At 31.7% G+C, this 18,413-nt stretch overlaps 1 protein-coding gene across 2 annotated transcripts in view; it reads left to right on the top strand.

Moving 5' to 3' along the window:
* Window positions 1-18,413, top strand: part of LOC114334932 (odorant receptor 49b-like) — a 45,865-nt gene that overhangs the window by 16,301 nt on the left and 11,151 nt on the right. For both annotated transcript variants that reach the window (XM_028285069.2, XM_028285068.2), the window contains exon 3: window positions 3,084-3,297. In XM_028285069.2, coding sequence (XP_028140870.2) covers window positions 3,084-3,297 — 214 coding nt within the window. The remainder of the gene's footprint in view (window positions 1-3,083; window positions 3,298-18,413) is intronic.

Raw genomic sequence — 18,413 nt, 5'->3', positions numbered from 1 at the left:
AAGTTTTTATTATTTTAACAATATTTTCTATTTTCTCTCCTCATTTGTGAAAACAATAAACGAAAATCTATAAAAACTATAAAAAATTATTTGACAGACATAATATGACAGGTCCAGCATAATGGACATCAGGACTTAGCTTTCATATAATTTAAGTATGAAACTGAAAAAACATTCTGGTTCAGGAGAAATACACATAATATACATTTTGCATTTTGTACTAAAGAATCTCGTCTTCTTAGTGCATTCAAGAGGTTTAGGCAACGCGATAAGAATTTCTATTGCTGACAGAGCATATTGGCAAATGGTCATTACTGGTTTTTCTTACATCTATAGGCGATAACTGGAAAACTGTAGATCTTTTTAGAGGAATTATGGGCACTTCATCTTCAGATGTCTCCGATTTTCTTGAAATAGACGCACTAGCTTGTCTCCCACTTGCAGGCTTACCACCTAGAGCTAGTGACCTTCCAACATACAGCTTAAATTCCTGTAAATCAATTTCCTTTGATCATTATCGCTATCTTCACTGACGAAAAAATCGTTATCTGTCAAAATAGCCCCCAATGCACTTTCCATCAATATCCTTTTACTATCTGTAACTAAACTTAAAAATGTGAGTATGGTAACATATTTGGCTAACTAAGTCCCAATGTCCAAAATACTGGACAAAAAGTTCAGAGGGCCGCTAACGTGTCCAGTTGTAATTATTTTCAAATATATATTTACCACAAATACGTCCAATCATCAAGTAACATACATTAAAAACAATCAATACTTTAAAGTACAGAAAAACATTACAACTTACTGTATTTTGGGGAGCCCCCATCATAACTTAAAAAGTTTCACCACATGTAACAACAAACTACCGAGGTAGGCGCTGTTGTAAAATTTTTCAAACTAGTAAATTTTACTGATAAATAATAAGTCCAATATGCTGCAATATAGGACGCAGCGATGCCCAGCGAATAGTCACCGTGTAATAAATTAGTAAACATTGTCCAGCTGGCTGGACCTATGGACTGAGGAGGTTATGGTCCGTGTTTAGACAGTACTTATTCACCAAAGGTTCAAAAACTGCAAAACTCCTGTGTGCGTCTGATTTGCGGTATTAGAAAATTTGGCAGGATCTCGAGTAAATTCAAACAATTAAACTGGTTAAATATGTACAACAGACGGCAATTACATTTTAGTTGTTTATGTCATAAGGTATATTTAAAAAAAATCCCACCCTATTTACACAACAGGTTAACCTTCAGAACGGATATACAAAATTTAAATATCAGACGCAATACTATTCTTCGTGTTCCTAGACATAACAAGGTATTATTTCAGAGAGGTTTTTCCTACAATGTCGCAGTTTGCATTAACAACTTATTTAAATTAGATTCAGGTTTATTAACTACATCAGCATCATCATTTAAAAATCGATATAAGAACCATCTGTTAAATTTACAAAATATATGAACAACTTTTGCGTAAAGTTTTAAACGAACTACTCTCCTTTCCTTTGTCCCTTCGTTCTTTGTTCCTTTCTTCCTTCTACCTTTCTACAATTCCTAATATCTTTTTAATTATCGTTTTAATAATTATTATATTTATTGTTAGCTATGCTCTCGTTTCACTAAATACGTGTTTTAATATGGTAGGCACTGGTGGAAGAACAGAAGTGGACTGGGTAACTGGTCCACGACTGAACCAGTTGTAGCCTTTTATCCACTAACTCAATGTATGTAATTTATTGTAAGCATGTACTATGTTATTGTGGATAATAAATGTATTATTATTATTATTATTATATGTATAGTCGCCATTTTGAATGCCCGCCATTTTTGTAAAAGGAACAAAAACTGAGATGGCCCCTAATCTAAATTTGAACCCTTATATGTGTAGTATATTTGGTCCAAATTATATGCTTCTACCATTAAATGCACAATAATTCTTATAATATTTGCACGAATCTGCCGCATATAGGTACATGTGAAGATACGTTTTGCATTTATTAAATGGTAATTAACATAACTAAAAAGTTAAAAATATTTCCTAAAAAATATTTTTACGCTCTTTTCAATGGCGGTATTAACTTTTTGAAAAATTAGTACATACAGGGTGAGAGAATTGAAAAAAAAACAGCATATTTTTACATAAAAACCAGGAAAACACAACTTCTGGTAAACCAATTCTTCTGTTTCAAGACCTCTATCTTATACATCAAAAAAGAACCTATATACCAAATTTGGTTGAAATCTGAAGTCTCGTTCAAAAGTTATCGTGCTATTAGTTACAATGTATAGTCGCCATTTTGAATCCCCGCCATTTTTGTAAAAGGCAAAATCTGAGATGGCCTTATATCCAAAATTTGAACCTTTATATGTGCAGTATATGTGGTCCAAATTATATACTTCTATCATTAAATGCACAATTGTTTCACATACGACGGTAATGTGAAGAATTATTCCGTATTTGATGTAAAAACCAAATACGGTGATATGTATAATGTATAAGACAAATTCGTATTGGCCACAATGGAGAATAGGCAACGGTATGACATACCGCATATCAGAGTATACGTCCTGAAACATCGACGTCAGTAGTTAAGAGTTCCACGTCCATCATAGTTGTTCATAATTTGACCATTTCCTTTTTACTTCCTCTCTTGTAGTGTACATTACATTTTTTTCTACAAGCCCTTTTTTGTACTTGTGTTTGTACTTGTTGGTTACTTCCTACGCTCTTGTGTTTAGAGACTTCACGTTTTAAGTACCGATGCCTAGTATATTTTTCGCTTTCCATAAATTCGTTGTCCTTTTCTCGCATTGGTCATCATAATGAAATTATTCCTGTTTCTATGAGCGATGGTTTTAAAGCCGATCAGTAGGGTTCTAACCTGGCTGTAGACTCGTCCTTCTTTATCCTGGCTTGGGACCGCAAACAATTTGTCGAGCTACTCGATCCACCCAACAAAACTGCAGGCGGAGTTCGAAAAGATTTATTATTAAAAAATAGATTTTACGATTGCTACTTATTAATATTGAAGTATTAAGCATGTTAAATTTTTCGTCAAAATATATATTTTATTTTAGACTACGATGGAATGTTTGTAGCTATTCTAAGATGTTTAAAAGTTCAGTTAGTGATCGCTGGGCACGTTGTCGTAACACTACGTCAACGATGTTTGAAGCAGTTACAACTACGCGAAGATCTGGAGTTATTGCATGACAGTGAAAAGCCAGAATTGGAGCAAGAACTGCACCAGGAACTTGGACATGTCATCGAACACGTCAAACTACTTTTTGAGTAATTATACTATATTATTTATTTGGGTAAAACGTTTAAGCGTTTTATTTTCTAATTTTATTGTGATATTTACTTATTAGATGTATATGACACAAGTAGCAATGCAGAAATCAAAATAGCTTGAGTGATTATACTCAGGAAATAAAAGCTTTAATCTCCATTATAGAGTACCAAAAAAAGTTTATTAATAGCAAGCTGAAAATTTGTTAATACTTTAACGGTGTCTAGTCGGACAAACTTTGATGTACGGGAATACTGGAACAGGATAAGTTTTAATTGTGGAACAGGTTACAGGTTTCGAACGTCAGACTACGAAAACGTCCCATGTATTTTGTCGGACAGAACTTCCAATTGATTTGTTACCCTTTCATTAAACTCTCATACAAAAATCACACTGCTATTTACTACCAATATAATTCCTGTCATTTGACATATTCTACGTGTCGGACTTATTAAAATGTCCAACATATTTGTCGGACACACATTTTTTCAAATATTATCGGAGAATAGGCCATTTTTGGGAATAGCTATTTGTATAACAAGGGAGGAAAGTGCTACTTTTCCTCCCGAGAATAAAGTTTACTGCAGTAATTATTCAAGGGAGGAAAAGGCACTTTACTCCCACGTTATACATATGGTTTTTCCACCTTACTCAAATTATTAACAAGTCAATTTTTCATTTTTACTTTATTTATGTAACTAACCAACAAAATTTATTAAAACTAAAACTAACAAGTAGGTACAATGTAACTGTCAACTGTCAAATATAAGTCAAATTATTAATGTAAACATTAGGTGCGTTCGCGGGTACAGTTGACAAATTGTCGCCGACAATTTCTAACCTCACTTAATATAAATAATACCGTTAATAGATAAATTATACAGGTATATTTACTTTTAATTAATATTAATAACTTATTATTAAATTATACTCGGCAAATCTATTTTGTATATTTATCTATTAAAGATATTATTTATATCATTTTATAGTGCGCATGCGTTTTGCTGCTAATTTGTCGCCGACAGGCTTCCGCGAACGCACTTATTGTTAAATCAAAATAACAATTTATTGTTTTTTACCATTCTACAAAATGCAGGGTGTTTTACAAATAAACGTTAAAATGTATAGATAATTACGTAATAGAAAATAGATATTGTACAGAGCGTCAATAAGTTATATTTCATGAATGAAATACCATGACGTCACTTTTACCTTTCCTCCCTAGGGAGGAAAAGTACAACTTTGCTCCCTACAATCAGGTCCGGAAAGGTATACTTTCGGTAGAGGTAGGGGGAAAAAGTTATTTACCAGCAATTTTATTGCTGGAATCGAATCTTAAGATTCTATACAGGGTGTTTCATTAATAATTGTGCATATAGTAACTGGAGAAACCTTAGCAAAAAATACGAAGATTTAACCTAACACTTAAATAGAATGTGGTTCCTTACTGAGTTACAGGGTTTTTTTATCTAAAAATTTAAAAACTATTTTGCTTCGCATTTTAAAACTATTCGACGTATTCTTTTTATACTTAGCAGGAAGTATAGGTACTGTACAAACTACTAAATTATGTTAAATAAACGTTTATGGCTATTATTAGATGCGTACGTCGGGGGAAAAGTGAATGGTTGACCATTTCGAAATTCTACGCCACTGACGGAATTGCTATTTTAGTCCAATATTTGGGTTCCCCAATAGTTTCTATGAAAATAATGTACTCATCATTCGTAACGATAAAGTGATCAGTTTTCGAGATATTTGAAATTGAAAATGCAACGGCACAGCTGTTTTGGTTAATGTATTGTGCCCCTTCATTTTTAACGTCGAATATCTGGAAAACATCACTTTATCGTTACGAATGAAGAGTACATTATTTTCAAAGAAAGTATTGGGGAATAAAGATATTGGACTAAAATAGCAATTCCGCCTGTGGCGTATAATTTGGAAAGGGTCAACCATTCACTTTCCCCCGTCGTACGCCTCTGGTAATAGCCAGAAACGTTTGTTTAACATAATTTAGTAGTTTGTACAGTATCTATACTTCCTGCCAAGTATGAAAAGGATACGTCGAATAGTTTTAAAAAACTGAGCAAAAATAGTTTTTAAAGTTTTATATAAAACACCCTGTAACTCAGTAAGGAACCACATTTTATTTGTGGTTTAGGTGTTTTAGGTTAAATCTTCGTATTTTGTGCTAAGGTTTTTCCAGTTACTATATGGACAATTATTAATGAAACACCCTGTATATTAATAATATAGGTATGCAAAGTCCGCAGATAGTGTGCTACTTTTTTTATAAACAAAATGGCGCCACCAATTCGTGTTTTTCAATTTCAATTATTTTTCAATTTCAATTATTGCTCTATAACTCCAAAGATTTTAACTTTACACCAAAAACACCCAAATAATAGTTTTCATAATTTAGTTTAATTTAATAGTTGGCGAGATATTCTATTTGTTTATAAGCCAAAAAATTGTTTATAATTTTAAAATATTCCTGAGACCGCTTAGATAATCCAATTTCAATTCTGTAAAATACATTAGAACTTAGTAGAAAAGATATTATCACTATAATTAAGCGAAACCGCCTGCAGTGGGCAGGACATGTAGCCCGGGCCCCTGAATCGAACATGATAAAAAAGATTCTAACAGCGCAACCCGTGGATAAGAGAAGACGGGGTAGACCAAAGCTGAGGTGGATGGACGGGGTAACACAAGATACCGAGAAGATCGGAGTCGGCAACTGGAAAATGCAAGCAAGGGACAGAACAGAATGGCGTAGAAAGCTTGAGAAGGTCGAGGCCCTCTAAGGGCTGTAGCACCAAGATGATGATGAAAATGCATTAGATAGGTATAGTGCCTTTTTATACAAAAATCATAGTTATTCTTATCTATCATTATTATTATGGTTATTAAAGCGACCGTAAATTGTTAGTTGACAATTTAATTGTTGTTAAACTGTTCATTCAATTTCCATCGTCTTCCGAAAATATTAGCTATACCAAAAGGGCTTTTATGTCACCAAGTTATTTAATTATTAATAAATAATCACTTACCTAAAATTTTAGTTGAAAACTAAAGATTGTGTTGGAAAAACACGCATTTTCCGAGGAAAAATTTCGTCAAAGTAAATCGGGAAAACATGTCTCTATGCAGAATTTAATTACGGTAAATTTTAATATGGGTGTTTTTGGTGTAAAGTTGAAATCTTTGGAGTTTTAGAGCAATTATTGAAAAAAAACACAATTTGGGGGCGCCATTTTGTTTATAAAAAAAGTAGCACACGATCTGCGGACTTTGCATACCTATATTATTAATATATAGAGTCATAAATAGAGAGCGGAATATATTCAAAGTGCATATAGATGCATATATTGCATATTTTCAGACAACAAACACAACATTGCATATTTAAGCTAAACACGATTTATTTTGCATATTTTAAAAATAAATTATATAAAAGTTTAAAATTTTCCTCTCTTAGTTGGAATTTTATAACTTCGATATGAACGGGCTCGTTATTTATCTATCTATCGCTCATTATTATCTATCTGGACTTTCCCATTACTACCTGAATTTAACAATTATGGGTGTTCCCAGAAAAATATTATTTTATTAGCGTAGCAAGTCGTAAAAAGTATGTTTATTCGTACTTTGCCGAATAAAGTATACTATTTTTTCTTCAAACGTAGCAATTTTCAACCATAAATAGTACAATTCATACGCTATTTTTACTTGAAATTAACTGTGACAACTATCAAAGTCGTCTAGATGTTAGAAATTAAAATAATTAAGTTGTCGGTGGGATTTGCGTCTCCCTGGTTACAGTTGTTTGACAGTTGTTTGCAATTATTAAAGACAGCTTATTGTTGTTGCAACCGCAAGCGCAAATTTAGTGCGAAAATGGAAAACCTAAACGAAATTGAGTCCGCGGCTAATGATGCAGTAGCACGTTTGGGGCCCTCCAAGTCCGGAGTAAAGTATCGGTTAGCGTACAAGCACTTCCAAGAGTGGTGCGATACAAGAGGAGTACGGCAAGTTACCGAAGACGTTTTACTGGCATATTTTAATATAATGGAAAATGAAAATAAATGGAAATCTTCTACAATGTGGTCACGATACTCTATAATAAAATCCGAGTTAGTTATTAGAAAAAATGTGGATATAAGCAATTTTTTAAAGTTACGTGCCTTTCTGAAAAAGACAAGCGAAGGATATACTGCAAAGAAGTCTAAAGTTTTCACTAAAGACGAGTTTAATAAATTTTTTTTTGAAGCGCCAGATAAGTTGTATTTAGGATTAAAGGTAAAAAAATTATATTGCAAAGCATGTAGTATACTCTACTAAATTATAAAAATATTTCAGATTGTTTTGTTAATTGGGGTTACCGGCGCCTGTTGATGCGACGAAATGGTAAAAATGAAGACTGTGGACATTGAGGATAAAGAAAATGTAATAATTATCAAAATCCCAGACAGTAAAACACGACAAATTAGATCTTTTACGATAATTGGTCAAAACTACATTAAACTGTATAAAAAGTATGCATCACTGCGGCCTGAAAATTTCACAGAAAACCGATTTTTTATCAAGTACCAAAATGGAAAGTGTTACCGAAGCGTCATGGGAATACATTCGATCAGCACAGTAGCCCAAAAAGTAGCTAGTTATTTAAATTTAAACGATGCAAGCGCATACACGGGTCACTCTTTACGACGAACTTAAGCAACAATTTTAATTGATGGAGGCGGAAATCTAGAATGCCTCAAACGACATGGGGGCTGGAAATCAAGCACGGTTGCCGAAGGATATATAGAGGATTCAATAAGAAATAAGAACGATAATGCTCAAAAAATTTTAAACCCTCATGATTCGCCAACATCGGGAATGATTGCTGAAAGTTGTGCTCGACCATCAGTATCATCAACAATTACCAGTGCGTATCAAGAGTCGGGAACATTTTTGCACGGTTTCAATTTTGAAAATGCCTCATTAACTAATTGTACTTTTAATATTACTATAAATAAAAATGATGTTTAATTGTTGTTAATGACATTTGTATTGTTGCTTTGTGACATGTTTCATATTGTTGCCATGACAACATTTTTCCCTCCGCCGCACCGTAAAGAAATGGGAAAAAAAACTGCTGCCGGCGGAGACATCAAACTTTGACAGGATCAAGTTAGATAAGTAATGTCATCATTATTTGACGTTTGAAGAAAAAATATTGTCCTATAACATCAGTAGATGTAGAACGAACTTTTTCTGTGTCCAAACACGTTTTTAGTGATAGAAAGTAAAAGTTGCTAGTTGAAAATTTTGAAAAATATTTGATTATAAATTCATACTATAATTTAGATTCTTAATTTAAGTATAATATCAGTTTTTGTGTGTCATTTCATTTGTTTTTATGTGAAAAATAAATATGTATTAAACATAAATGTAGGTTGAATTTTTTTAACATAAATGTTTATATTTAATATATTGTTTTATTTTTGAGTATTTTTATTATGCATTTGCATATTTAGACAAATTTAGAAAAAATACCTGCATATTTCTAGTAAAAATAATGCATATATTTATATTTTGTTATATTTCTATTTGATATGAAAATTAAATTTTGATAATTATAAACAGAATTCAATTTAATATAAAATATTTTCAATTTTCTCAACCACGGGCATATAAATTTAGAACAACCTGTATACAACAAATTGTTATATTTAATTTTAAGAAGTGATTAAACAAAACTCAAGTGAAATCGATAATAGGTCATTATCGTTGTTCGCGGAAGGTTCGATCATTAGCCGATGCTAAATAAGAGTTAGTGGAAGTAGATAATAGATCATTAAATTTTGTAATTAGTAGAAAGTAATTTTAGAATGGGAATTAACTATTTTTCTTTTGAAATCCATTAAGCATATTTAGAAAGATTAAAAATTGGTTTTGAGGAATACTGCGAATGAGAGTTGGTGGTGGAAGTTTGATTTGTGAATCTGGAAGGGATATTTAGAAAGTAGGGGAATGAATGACAAATAGAGATCAGAATGTTTTGAGCTGTCGAGAAGTGAAGTCGAGTAGTAGACGGTAGTGTTCGAGGAGTGAGAAAGCCGGTGTAGTTCCGTGAGTGTGGAGTATTTATCGTGGAACGAGAAGTAGGCCAGGTCGAGAGCAAAAGAACCTCCTTGAGCCCAGAGTGTCCCGGTAGCTGATAGCAGTTTCGAAAAAGGTAGAACACAGCATCACGACAAAAGCAGGAACGAGAGCTATTCGAGCTAGTTTTTCAAAGGAGAACATCACTGGAAGCCAGGACGAGGTTTGATCGCAGCCAAGGATAGCAGGAAAGGGTCTTGTGTGAGGACATTTTCAGTTCACCAGGAAAAGGTCAGTCTCATTTGTTTGGACATGAATGTATGGGTTTTCGTATTAAATTCCACATAAAAAATTGAATAACATAATCAATAATATCAGAAAAGCTTCATCAAACTTAAATAGAGTTGTTCCTAATAACTCCTAATAGTTAAATGTTAATAAAAACTTTCAATTGAAAACCAAAAGGAAATAAGATTCCCATTTGTAAATGTTATGTTTAAGAATAATAAGAAATAGCAAATATTAAGCATTGATTGCCTTTTTAAATAAAATAAAAAATATTTTGATTATAATTGTAACCCATATGTGTATTTTTTTTACTCTTTTCTTTTCTATCCCGATTAGGAACCATTAAGAAATATTTAGAAGCCACGGAAGTAAGTAATTAATTTATAATTCGCCCTGAGATTGAAAACATATTGATATGTGATCTGGTTAATTAATTAGATTAGTATTAATACATTGATTAAATTAAGTAACATATAAGAATATTATCTCATATCAATAATAAAGATCACATCAACTGTCGTCCAACGTGGAAAGCATTGTAAAGTATTTCTAGTGGCAAATTTTAAGGATAGAAAGAGTAAAGCCGGTATTTGAAAATTTATATGCCTGTGGTAAAAAGTGAGATACTTACATTTGATAACATAAAATTTTAGATCTCTTTAGGTACAAATTTTACATAACTGATTTAATATTTTATTTTTACGATATTTACATTTCATATATTTATTGACAATTTATAATATTTGGGTGAGAAAAAGTTGTCTTGGTAACATACTAGTAAAATTTCATATTTGGCGGGGACAGTACTTCTTGAAAACAAATGTCTGTGACAAGAAGCCAAAGCAAAGACAACAGAAAACAAAAAGAACATTCAGACCAAGAAGATATTTTAGACACGACAATCATGGCATCAGAAAATCAAGAATTATCAGGAATAGATAAACTATTACAACTGATGCAACTCCAGTCACAAAAACTGGATGACAATCAAAGAGAAACACAACAAAAAATGGATGAAAATCAACGTGAAACGAAACAAGCCATGGAAGAAACATCAAAGAAAATGGATAAAGTGGATCAAAAAATGGATGAAACACAACAAAAAATGGATGAAACACAACAAAAAATGGATGAAACACAACAAAAATTGGATCAAAAAATGGATGAAACACAACAAAAAATGAAACAAGCAATAGAAGAGAACAACAAGAAAATGGAGGAACGCATAGGAAAGTATGAAAAGGAAGTAAAAGGATGTTTGACAATGATCAAGAACGATATGGGACAACAAGAGACAGAGATTAAAGAAATCAAAAGCAAAATAAAGGAAATAAAGAATTGCCAGAAAAAAGAAATGGAAAGTTTGGAAAACAAGTTGCAAAACGTTATTCAAGCAATCAGAGAAGAAATGGAAAGAAAGATTGCGGAAATCAATATTCAACAAAATGTAGGAGAAAGAAGAGAAATGGTTATACATAGCACAGATGACGTGAAGATAAGGTTTGGCGGGGATGTAAGAAGATTACACCCAGTGCCGTTCATAAATAGCCTGAAAAAGAAAATACAGCACATCGGAAATTTCGAGACAGCAAAAGAAACTATCAGAAACCATCTAAAATATGAAGCAAGCCTATGGTTCGATTGCAAAGAAGAAGAATTTGACAGTTGGCAACAATTTGAACAAAAATTTTTGAATTATTTCTGGGGAAAAGTCCAACAATTGGAAATTAACAAGGAATTGCAAAATGGGAAATACAATGATAGGATGGGTATATCAGAAAGGACATATGCATTACAAATTTACTATAACGCAAAACATTTACAATATAATTACTCATCGGAACAATTAGTCGAACTGATTGCAAGACATTTCGAAGAAACGCTGGAAGACCATATCACATTGCAAAACTACAAAGACATAGATAGTTTATGCCAATTCCTACAAATAAGAGAATCACGTTTAAGAGAAAGAAAATCAAGAAGGTCGCGAGAAGATTACAGGCCCCGAGAAACACAGGATTACAGAGATAGAAATCAAAATAGGAGGGACTATACAAGACGAGATTTTAATCCCAGAAGGGAAAACGAAAATAGAGACAACGGAAGAGGAAATTATGAACAAAGAAATAGGCAATGGAATGAGGACAGAAATCGAGAATACCAGAATAGAAACACCACACTCGCAAATCAAGAAAACAGAAATAATGGTAGACAAAATGAACAGGGATATCGAGAAAACCGAAACAGATCCGACAGACCAAGAGAAAATAGAAGAGAAGTAAATAATACCCAGACAGAAGAATATGACGGAGAGAGACATTATGACGAAAATATAAACAACGATGAGCAACCGGCGTCTTTTCACGACGGCGCTCACTAAAAACCAAAAATCAAACAGGAATCTTTTGTAACCCCAAGGAGTTTATTAAATTGGCAAGAAACAACGAAAAGAAAAATGGAGTTAATTTAAAATTTGTGAATGGATTTATCAACGAGAAACCAATTAAAATTATGATAGACACTGGATCTGAAATAACATTGGTCAACAGAAAACTAATAGAAGAAGTTAACTTAACAAATTTAATTTACAAAATACCTAGGGTAAATTTAGTGGGCGCAAACAAACGGACATTGGCAACTATAAATGAAGGCATACGAGTAATGGTACGAATGGGTAAGAAGATGTATGCACTACAATGTGTAATAATGCCAAACATGTCACATGACATGATAGTAGGAGTTGACGAATTGGCAGAAAAACATGTAGTGATAGATTTTAAAAATAATACGATGAATCTAACAGAAGAAAAAGAAGAAGAACAGGACAAGGAACAGGAGAAACAAAATACGGACGAATCAGGTAAAGAACAAACAGTGGAAATGAATTTGGCAACGAAGCAAGGACAAAGAAGAAAAGGGAGAAAAAGTCAGAAAAAGACAAAAGAAAATGAAACCTGTGGCTCCTCAAAAGAAGAGTTGAGCCCAGAAGAAGAAAAATTGAGAGTATCAAAAGCAAAAGAAAACTGGGATTCCTCAAAAGAAGAGATGAGCTCAGGAGAAGAAGAAATAAAGCTAACAAATGAAAGCGAAAAAGATATGATCGAAACAGTGGCATTTGAAGAGGAGGCATATGAAAACGAGGATGCAGAATACACGGTAAAAGTATGTGAAAAATCTGAGGAAAAAGACAGAAGATTGATATTGGAAAAAGGGAAAGACAACATAATAGCCGACACTCTAACACAGGATGAGGACACTGAAAATAAGGAAACAATTACTCTACAGGTGGGACTAATTAGAGTAATACAAGAAGAAGGGGTATAAGACGTAGATTAAAGTAAGGAAATATACAGGGAGTTGGTTTTGCCTCGAGAAAATTTATTTAAAAATGCAGATAAATTTTATCGAATACAAGGCGGGGATTTGTTATATTTCTATTTGATATGAAAATTAAATTTTGATAATTATAAACAGAATTCAATTTAATATAAAATATTTTCAATTTTCTCAACCACGGGCATATAAATTTAGAACAACCTGTATACAACAAATTGTTATATTTAATTTTAAGAAGTGATTAAACAAAACTCAAGTGAAATCGATAATAGGTCATTATCGTTGTTCGCGGAAGGTTCGATCATTAGCCGATGCTAAATAAGACTTAGTGGAAGTAGATAATAGATCATTAAATTTTGTAATTAGTAGAAAGTAATTTTAGAATGGGAATTAACTATTTTTCTTTTGAAATCCATTAAGCATATTTAGAAAGATTAAAAATTGGTTTTGAGGAATACTGCGAATGAGAGTTGGTGGTGGAAGTTTGATTTGTGAATCTGGAAGGGATATTTAGAAAGTAGGGGAATGAATGACAAATAGAGATCAGAATGTTTTGAGCTGTCGAGAAGTGAAGTCGAGTAGTAGACGGTAGTGTTCGAGGAGTGAGAAAGCCGGTGTAGTTCCGTGAGTGTGGAGTATTTATCGTGGAACGAGAAGTAGGCCAGGTCGAGAGCAAAAGAACCTCCTTGAGCCCAGAGTGTCCCGGTAGCTGATAGCAGTTTCGAAAAAGGTAGAACACAGCATCACGACAAAAGCAGGAACGAGAGCTATTCGAGCTAGTTTTTCAAAGGAGAACATCACTGGAAGCCAGGACGAGGTTTGATCGCAGCCAAGGATAGCAGGAAAGGGTCTTGTGTGAGGACATTTTCAGTTCACCAGGAAAAGGTCAGTCTCATTTGTTTGGACATGAATGTATGGGTTTTCGTATTAAATTCCACATAAGAAATTGAATCACATAATCAATAATATCAGAAAAGCTTCATCAAACTTAAATAGAGTTGTTCCTAATAACTCCTAATAGTTAAATGTTAATAAAAACTTTCAATTGAAAACCAAAAGGAAATAAGATTCCCATTTGTAAATGTTATGTTTAAGAATAATAAGAAATAGCAAATATTAAGCATTGATTGCCTTTTTAAATAAAATAAAAAATATTTTGATTATAATTGTAACCCATATGTGTATTTTTTTTACTCTTTTCTTTTCTATCCCGATTAGGAACCATTAAGAAATATTTAGAAGCCACGGAAGTAAGTAATTAATTTATAATTCGCCCTGAGATTGAAAACATATTGATATGTGATCTGGTTAATTAATTAGATTAGTATTAATACATTGATTAAATTAAGTAACATATAAGAATATTATCTCATATCAATAATAAAGATCACATCAATATATATATATATATATATATATATATATATATATATATATATATATATATATATATATATATATATATATTTGTACAAATATTTTCGACCGTACTGTGTTATAGTGGTTTCAAGTTTCAGCAATTCGGTCATGTGAAATAAAAGTCTATTTGTTATTTCTCAATATTTCGTCACACTTTTGTGACTTCTTCAGGAGAAAACTGTAAATTTATTAAGATTAGAAATTAACAAAAGCTAAATATTTAATTACTTACAACTATAAGAGTATTAATTTAGATTTTTTTAACATATCGTAAGGGACATTGACTTAATTTTGATTTTGACATTTATTATTTCGGATTTATGGTAACTGCAATAAACTTTATATTCATAGAATATTGTCTGATATTTAAAATTCTTTTTTTAATAATAAATAGGTCAAAGTAAACCAAAGAAAATATTAACGGAATTTTAAGGTGGAAAGGTATGATTAATAGTAGAAAAATTTTAAAAAGAGACTAGAGTATATTAAATTGATCTATAAAATGTAAGTGATGGTACATAGTGAGTTAGTATAAGGCTGATATTTTTCGAAATTAAACAAAAATTAAGATGGATTAATTATTAGGTGAATAATTGAGTAATTTGTTTGAATTTTTACACTTTTTGAAAATATTTTAAAGGTTATTTATTATTTAGAATGTTACAGTAGATATTACTCAAATGGTTAGTATCAGTCTTATAATTAATAGATTCTGGAGTTTTGATAATATGTACCATCTCAAGGAAGAGTCGTTTTTTATAATTGTCAACTTGTTCCAAGATTTTTACATTGTTAAAGTCAAATTTATGTCCCGTTTTTAAATGGTGTTCTACCAAGGCACAACAGTTTTTTCTGATATTACAGTCACTTTTATGTTGAGTGACACGTTGCTTAAGCCACTGTTTACTTTGACCTGTATAACAACCTTGACATTCAATGCAATTTATTTTGTAAATTATGTTGCTCATTAATCCCTTTGGAGTATTAGCTTTAGTTTTCGAGAACAACTAAAGCTAATACTCCAAAGGGATTAATGAGCAACATAATTTACAAAATAAATTGCATTGAATGTCAAGGTTGTTATATAGGTCAAAGTAAACAGTGGCTTAAGCAACGTGTCACTCAACATAAAAGTGACTGTAATATCAGAAAAAACTGTTATGCCTTGGTAGAACACCATTTAAAGACGGGACATAAATTTGACTTTAACAATGTAAAAATCTTGGAACAAGTTGACAATTATAAAAAACGACTCTTCCTTGAGATGGTACATATTATCAAAACTCCAGAATCTATTAATTATAAGACTGATACTAACCATTTGAGTAATATCTACTGTAACATTCTAAATAATAAATAACCTTTAAAATATTTTCAAAAAGTGTAAAAATTCAAACAAATTACTCAATTATTCACCTAATAATTAATCCATCTTAATTTTTGTTTAATTTCGAAAAATATCAGCCTTATACTAACTCACTATGTACCATCACTTACATTTTATAGATCAATTTAATATACTCTAGTCTCTTTCTAAAATTTTTCTACTATTAATCATACCTTTCCACCTTAAAATTCCGTTAATATTTTCTTTGGTTTACTTTGACCTATTTATTATTAAAAAAAGAATTTTAAATATCAGACAATATTCTATGAATATAAAGTTTATTGCAGTTACCATAAATCCGAAATAATAAATGTCAAAATCAAAATTAAGTCAATGTCCCTTACGATATGTTAAAAAAATCTAAATTAATACTCTTATAGTTGTAAGTAATTAAATATTTAGCTTTTGTTAATTTCTAATCTTAATAAATTTACAGTTTTCTCCTGAAGAAGTCACAAAAGTGTGACGAAATATTGAGAAATAACAAATAGACTTTTATTTCACATGACCGAATTGCTGAAACTTCAAACCACTATATATATATATATATATATATATATATATATATATATATATATATATATATATATATATATATATATATATATATATATATATATGCGCATATTTTGGTAATGTGTTGCATATATTCCGCTCTCTAGTCATAAACTTATCAGGATGACACGTTCCACAATTAAAATCATGTTCCACAATTAAAACTTTCCCTGTTCCAGTGTTCCCATATAAGTATCAAAATTTCTCTGACACCGTTAAGATATTAACAAATTTTCAGCTTGCTATTGATCAACTTTTTTTGGTACGCGGAATCCAGGCCTATTACTGTTTGTGGTTTTACAAATAATATTGCTGATTTACATTAAGACTGCACAAGTCAAAGTTGTTACATATATTATGGAAGTGAAACATTGACTCTACATCAGCGGGAAATAAATAAGCAACTGGTATTTGAAATGAAGGTTCTCAGAATGATATTTGGCCCTGAAAGAAATTAATTGAGAGGAGAGTGGAGAAGGCACCGCAATGCTGAATTGATGACTTTGTATGTTACTGAAAGCATAGTCAGACATATCAAAGAAAGAAAATAATCGTTTCGTTTTGATTCACTTCGAATCTCTGGCCATCCTCTGACACCTCATGTTTCGAAATCTATTCCTTGTTAAAGAGGCTTTGAAAGAAGACTGAATTGGACCATAACGAAAGGAAGAAGATGGTGCAAATATTAAAATATTTGCACCGGAGTATGGTTAGACTGTCCTCTAACGGGGAACGATGAAATGAGTGAAAAATAATTTCGACCACGAATCAAGTAATCTGTTAACCGATGTACACAGTACTAAGCGGCGCAGCTAGGAGAACACTCCAATAATGCGTCGCAGATTACTTATCGATGACTTAGTATGAAAACCTCGTATCTCATTATATTACAATTTTACAGGAGAGGCAAAAAACTGATTTTCTGCGTAATATAACCTAAAACCAAAAATTACGTTAGGTATTTTTAATTCGAGCACATTGAGACAAATATTTGATAGTGGCCCAGAGCTAAAAGTGTTAAATGTTGCTATTAAATTGTAAATACAAATATTAACTATGAAAAACACGTAAATATCCTTGCAGTATATAGAGCCGTTGCCCAAGTAACTATGAAAACCTCGTATATCTTGATATAGTATATTTACTACAAAAGCGATATTACGTAGGTCAAAATTTTTGACGTAAGAGAACTGTCAATACATTAGAATGTGACTTTTCACGTATCTTCACGACTTTATAATAAACATGACAATAACGAAAAGTCACATTCTAATGTTTTGACAGTTCTCTTACGTCAAAAATTTTGACCTACGTAATATCGCTTTTGTAGTAAAAATACTATATACGTGTTTTTCATCTCAAATGAGATTGTGTTTATTATTAATTACGAGGTTTTCTTTTTTTCATAGCTTATTGCACACCTCCAAATACTAGGTCGATACAATACAAATCTTTTGATTTAAGGTTAATAAAATGTTTCTATATGCCGGACTACTTTTTGTTGTTCACAAAAAACAATTCTGCAAGTCGAATCTCTCAAAAAGACACTCCAAATTAAGTACTCTTCGTTATAAATATACGTGGTATTCACACTAAATCAAGAGAGCAATTGATATACGTGGTTTCTTTTTTCGGCTGTAGAAAATAGTCTAGTGTATTTGGATTTTTTCTAACAGTTGTAAATCGTGAGATACAAGGTTTTCAAACTAAAACCACCAAAATGTCATTTTCGAAAAAAAAATGAGATACGAGGTTTTCACACTAAGCCATCGTTATATGAAACGTGGTCATTTTGTACTCTAATACAGAGTATGGTATGACAAGAAAGAAAATAATCGTTTCGTTTTGATTCAATTCGAGTATCTGGCCATCCTCTGACACCTGATGTTTCGGAATCTATTCCTTGTCAAATAGGCTTTGCAAAAATACTGAATTGGACCATAACGAAAATAAGAAGACGGTGCAAATATTAAAATATTTGCACCGAAGTATGGTTAGACTGTCCTCTAACGGGGAACGATGAAATGAGTGAAAAAT

This window comes from Diabrotica virgifera, chromosome 7, assembly GCF_917563875.1.
Source record: "Diabrotica virgifera virgifera chromosome 7, PGI_DIABVI_V3a".
Classification (NCBI taxonomy): domain Eukaryota; kingdom Metazoa; phylum Arthropoda; class Insecta; order Coleoptera; family Chrysomelidae; genus Diabrotica; species Diabrotica virgifera.
The sequence above is the reverse complement of the archived record's forward strand: the minus strand, read 5'-3'. Positions and strand labels throughout refer to the sequence as shown.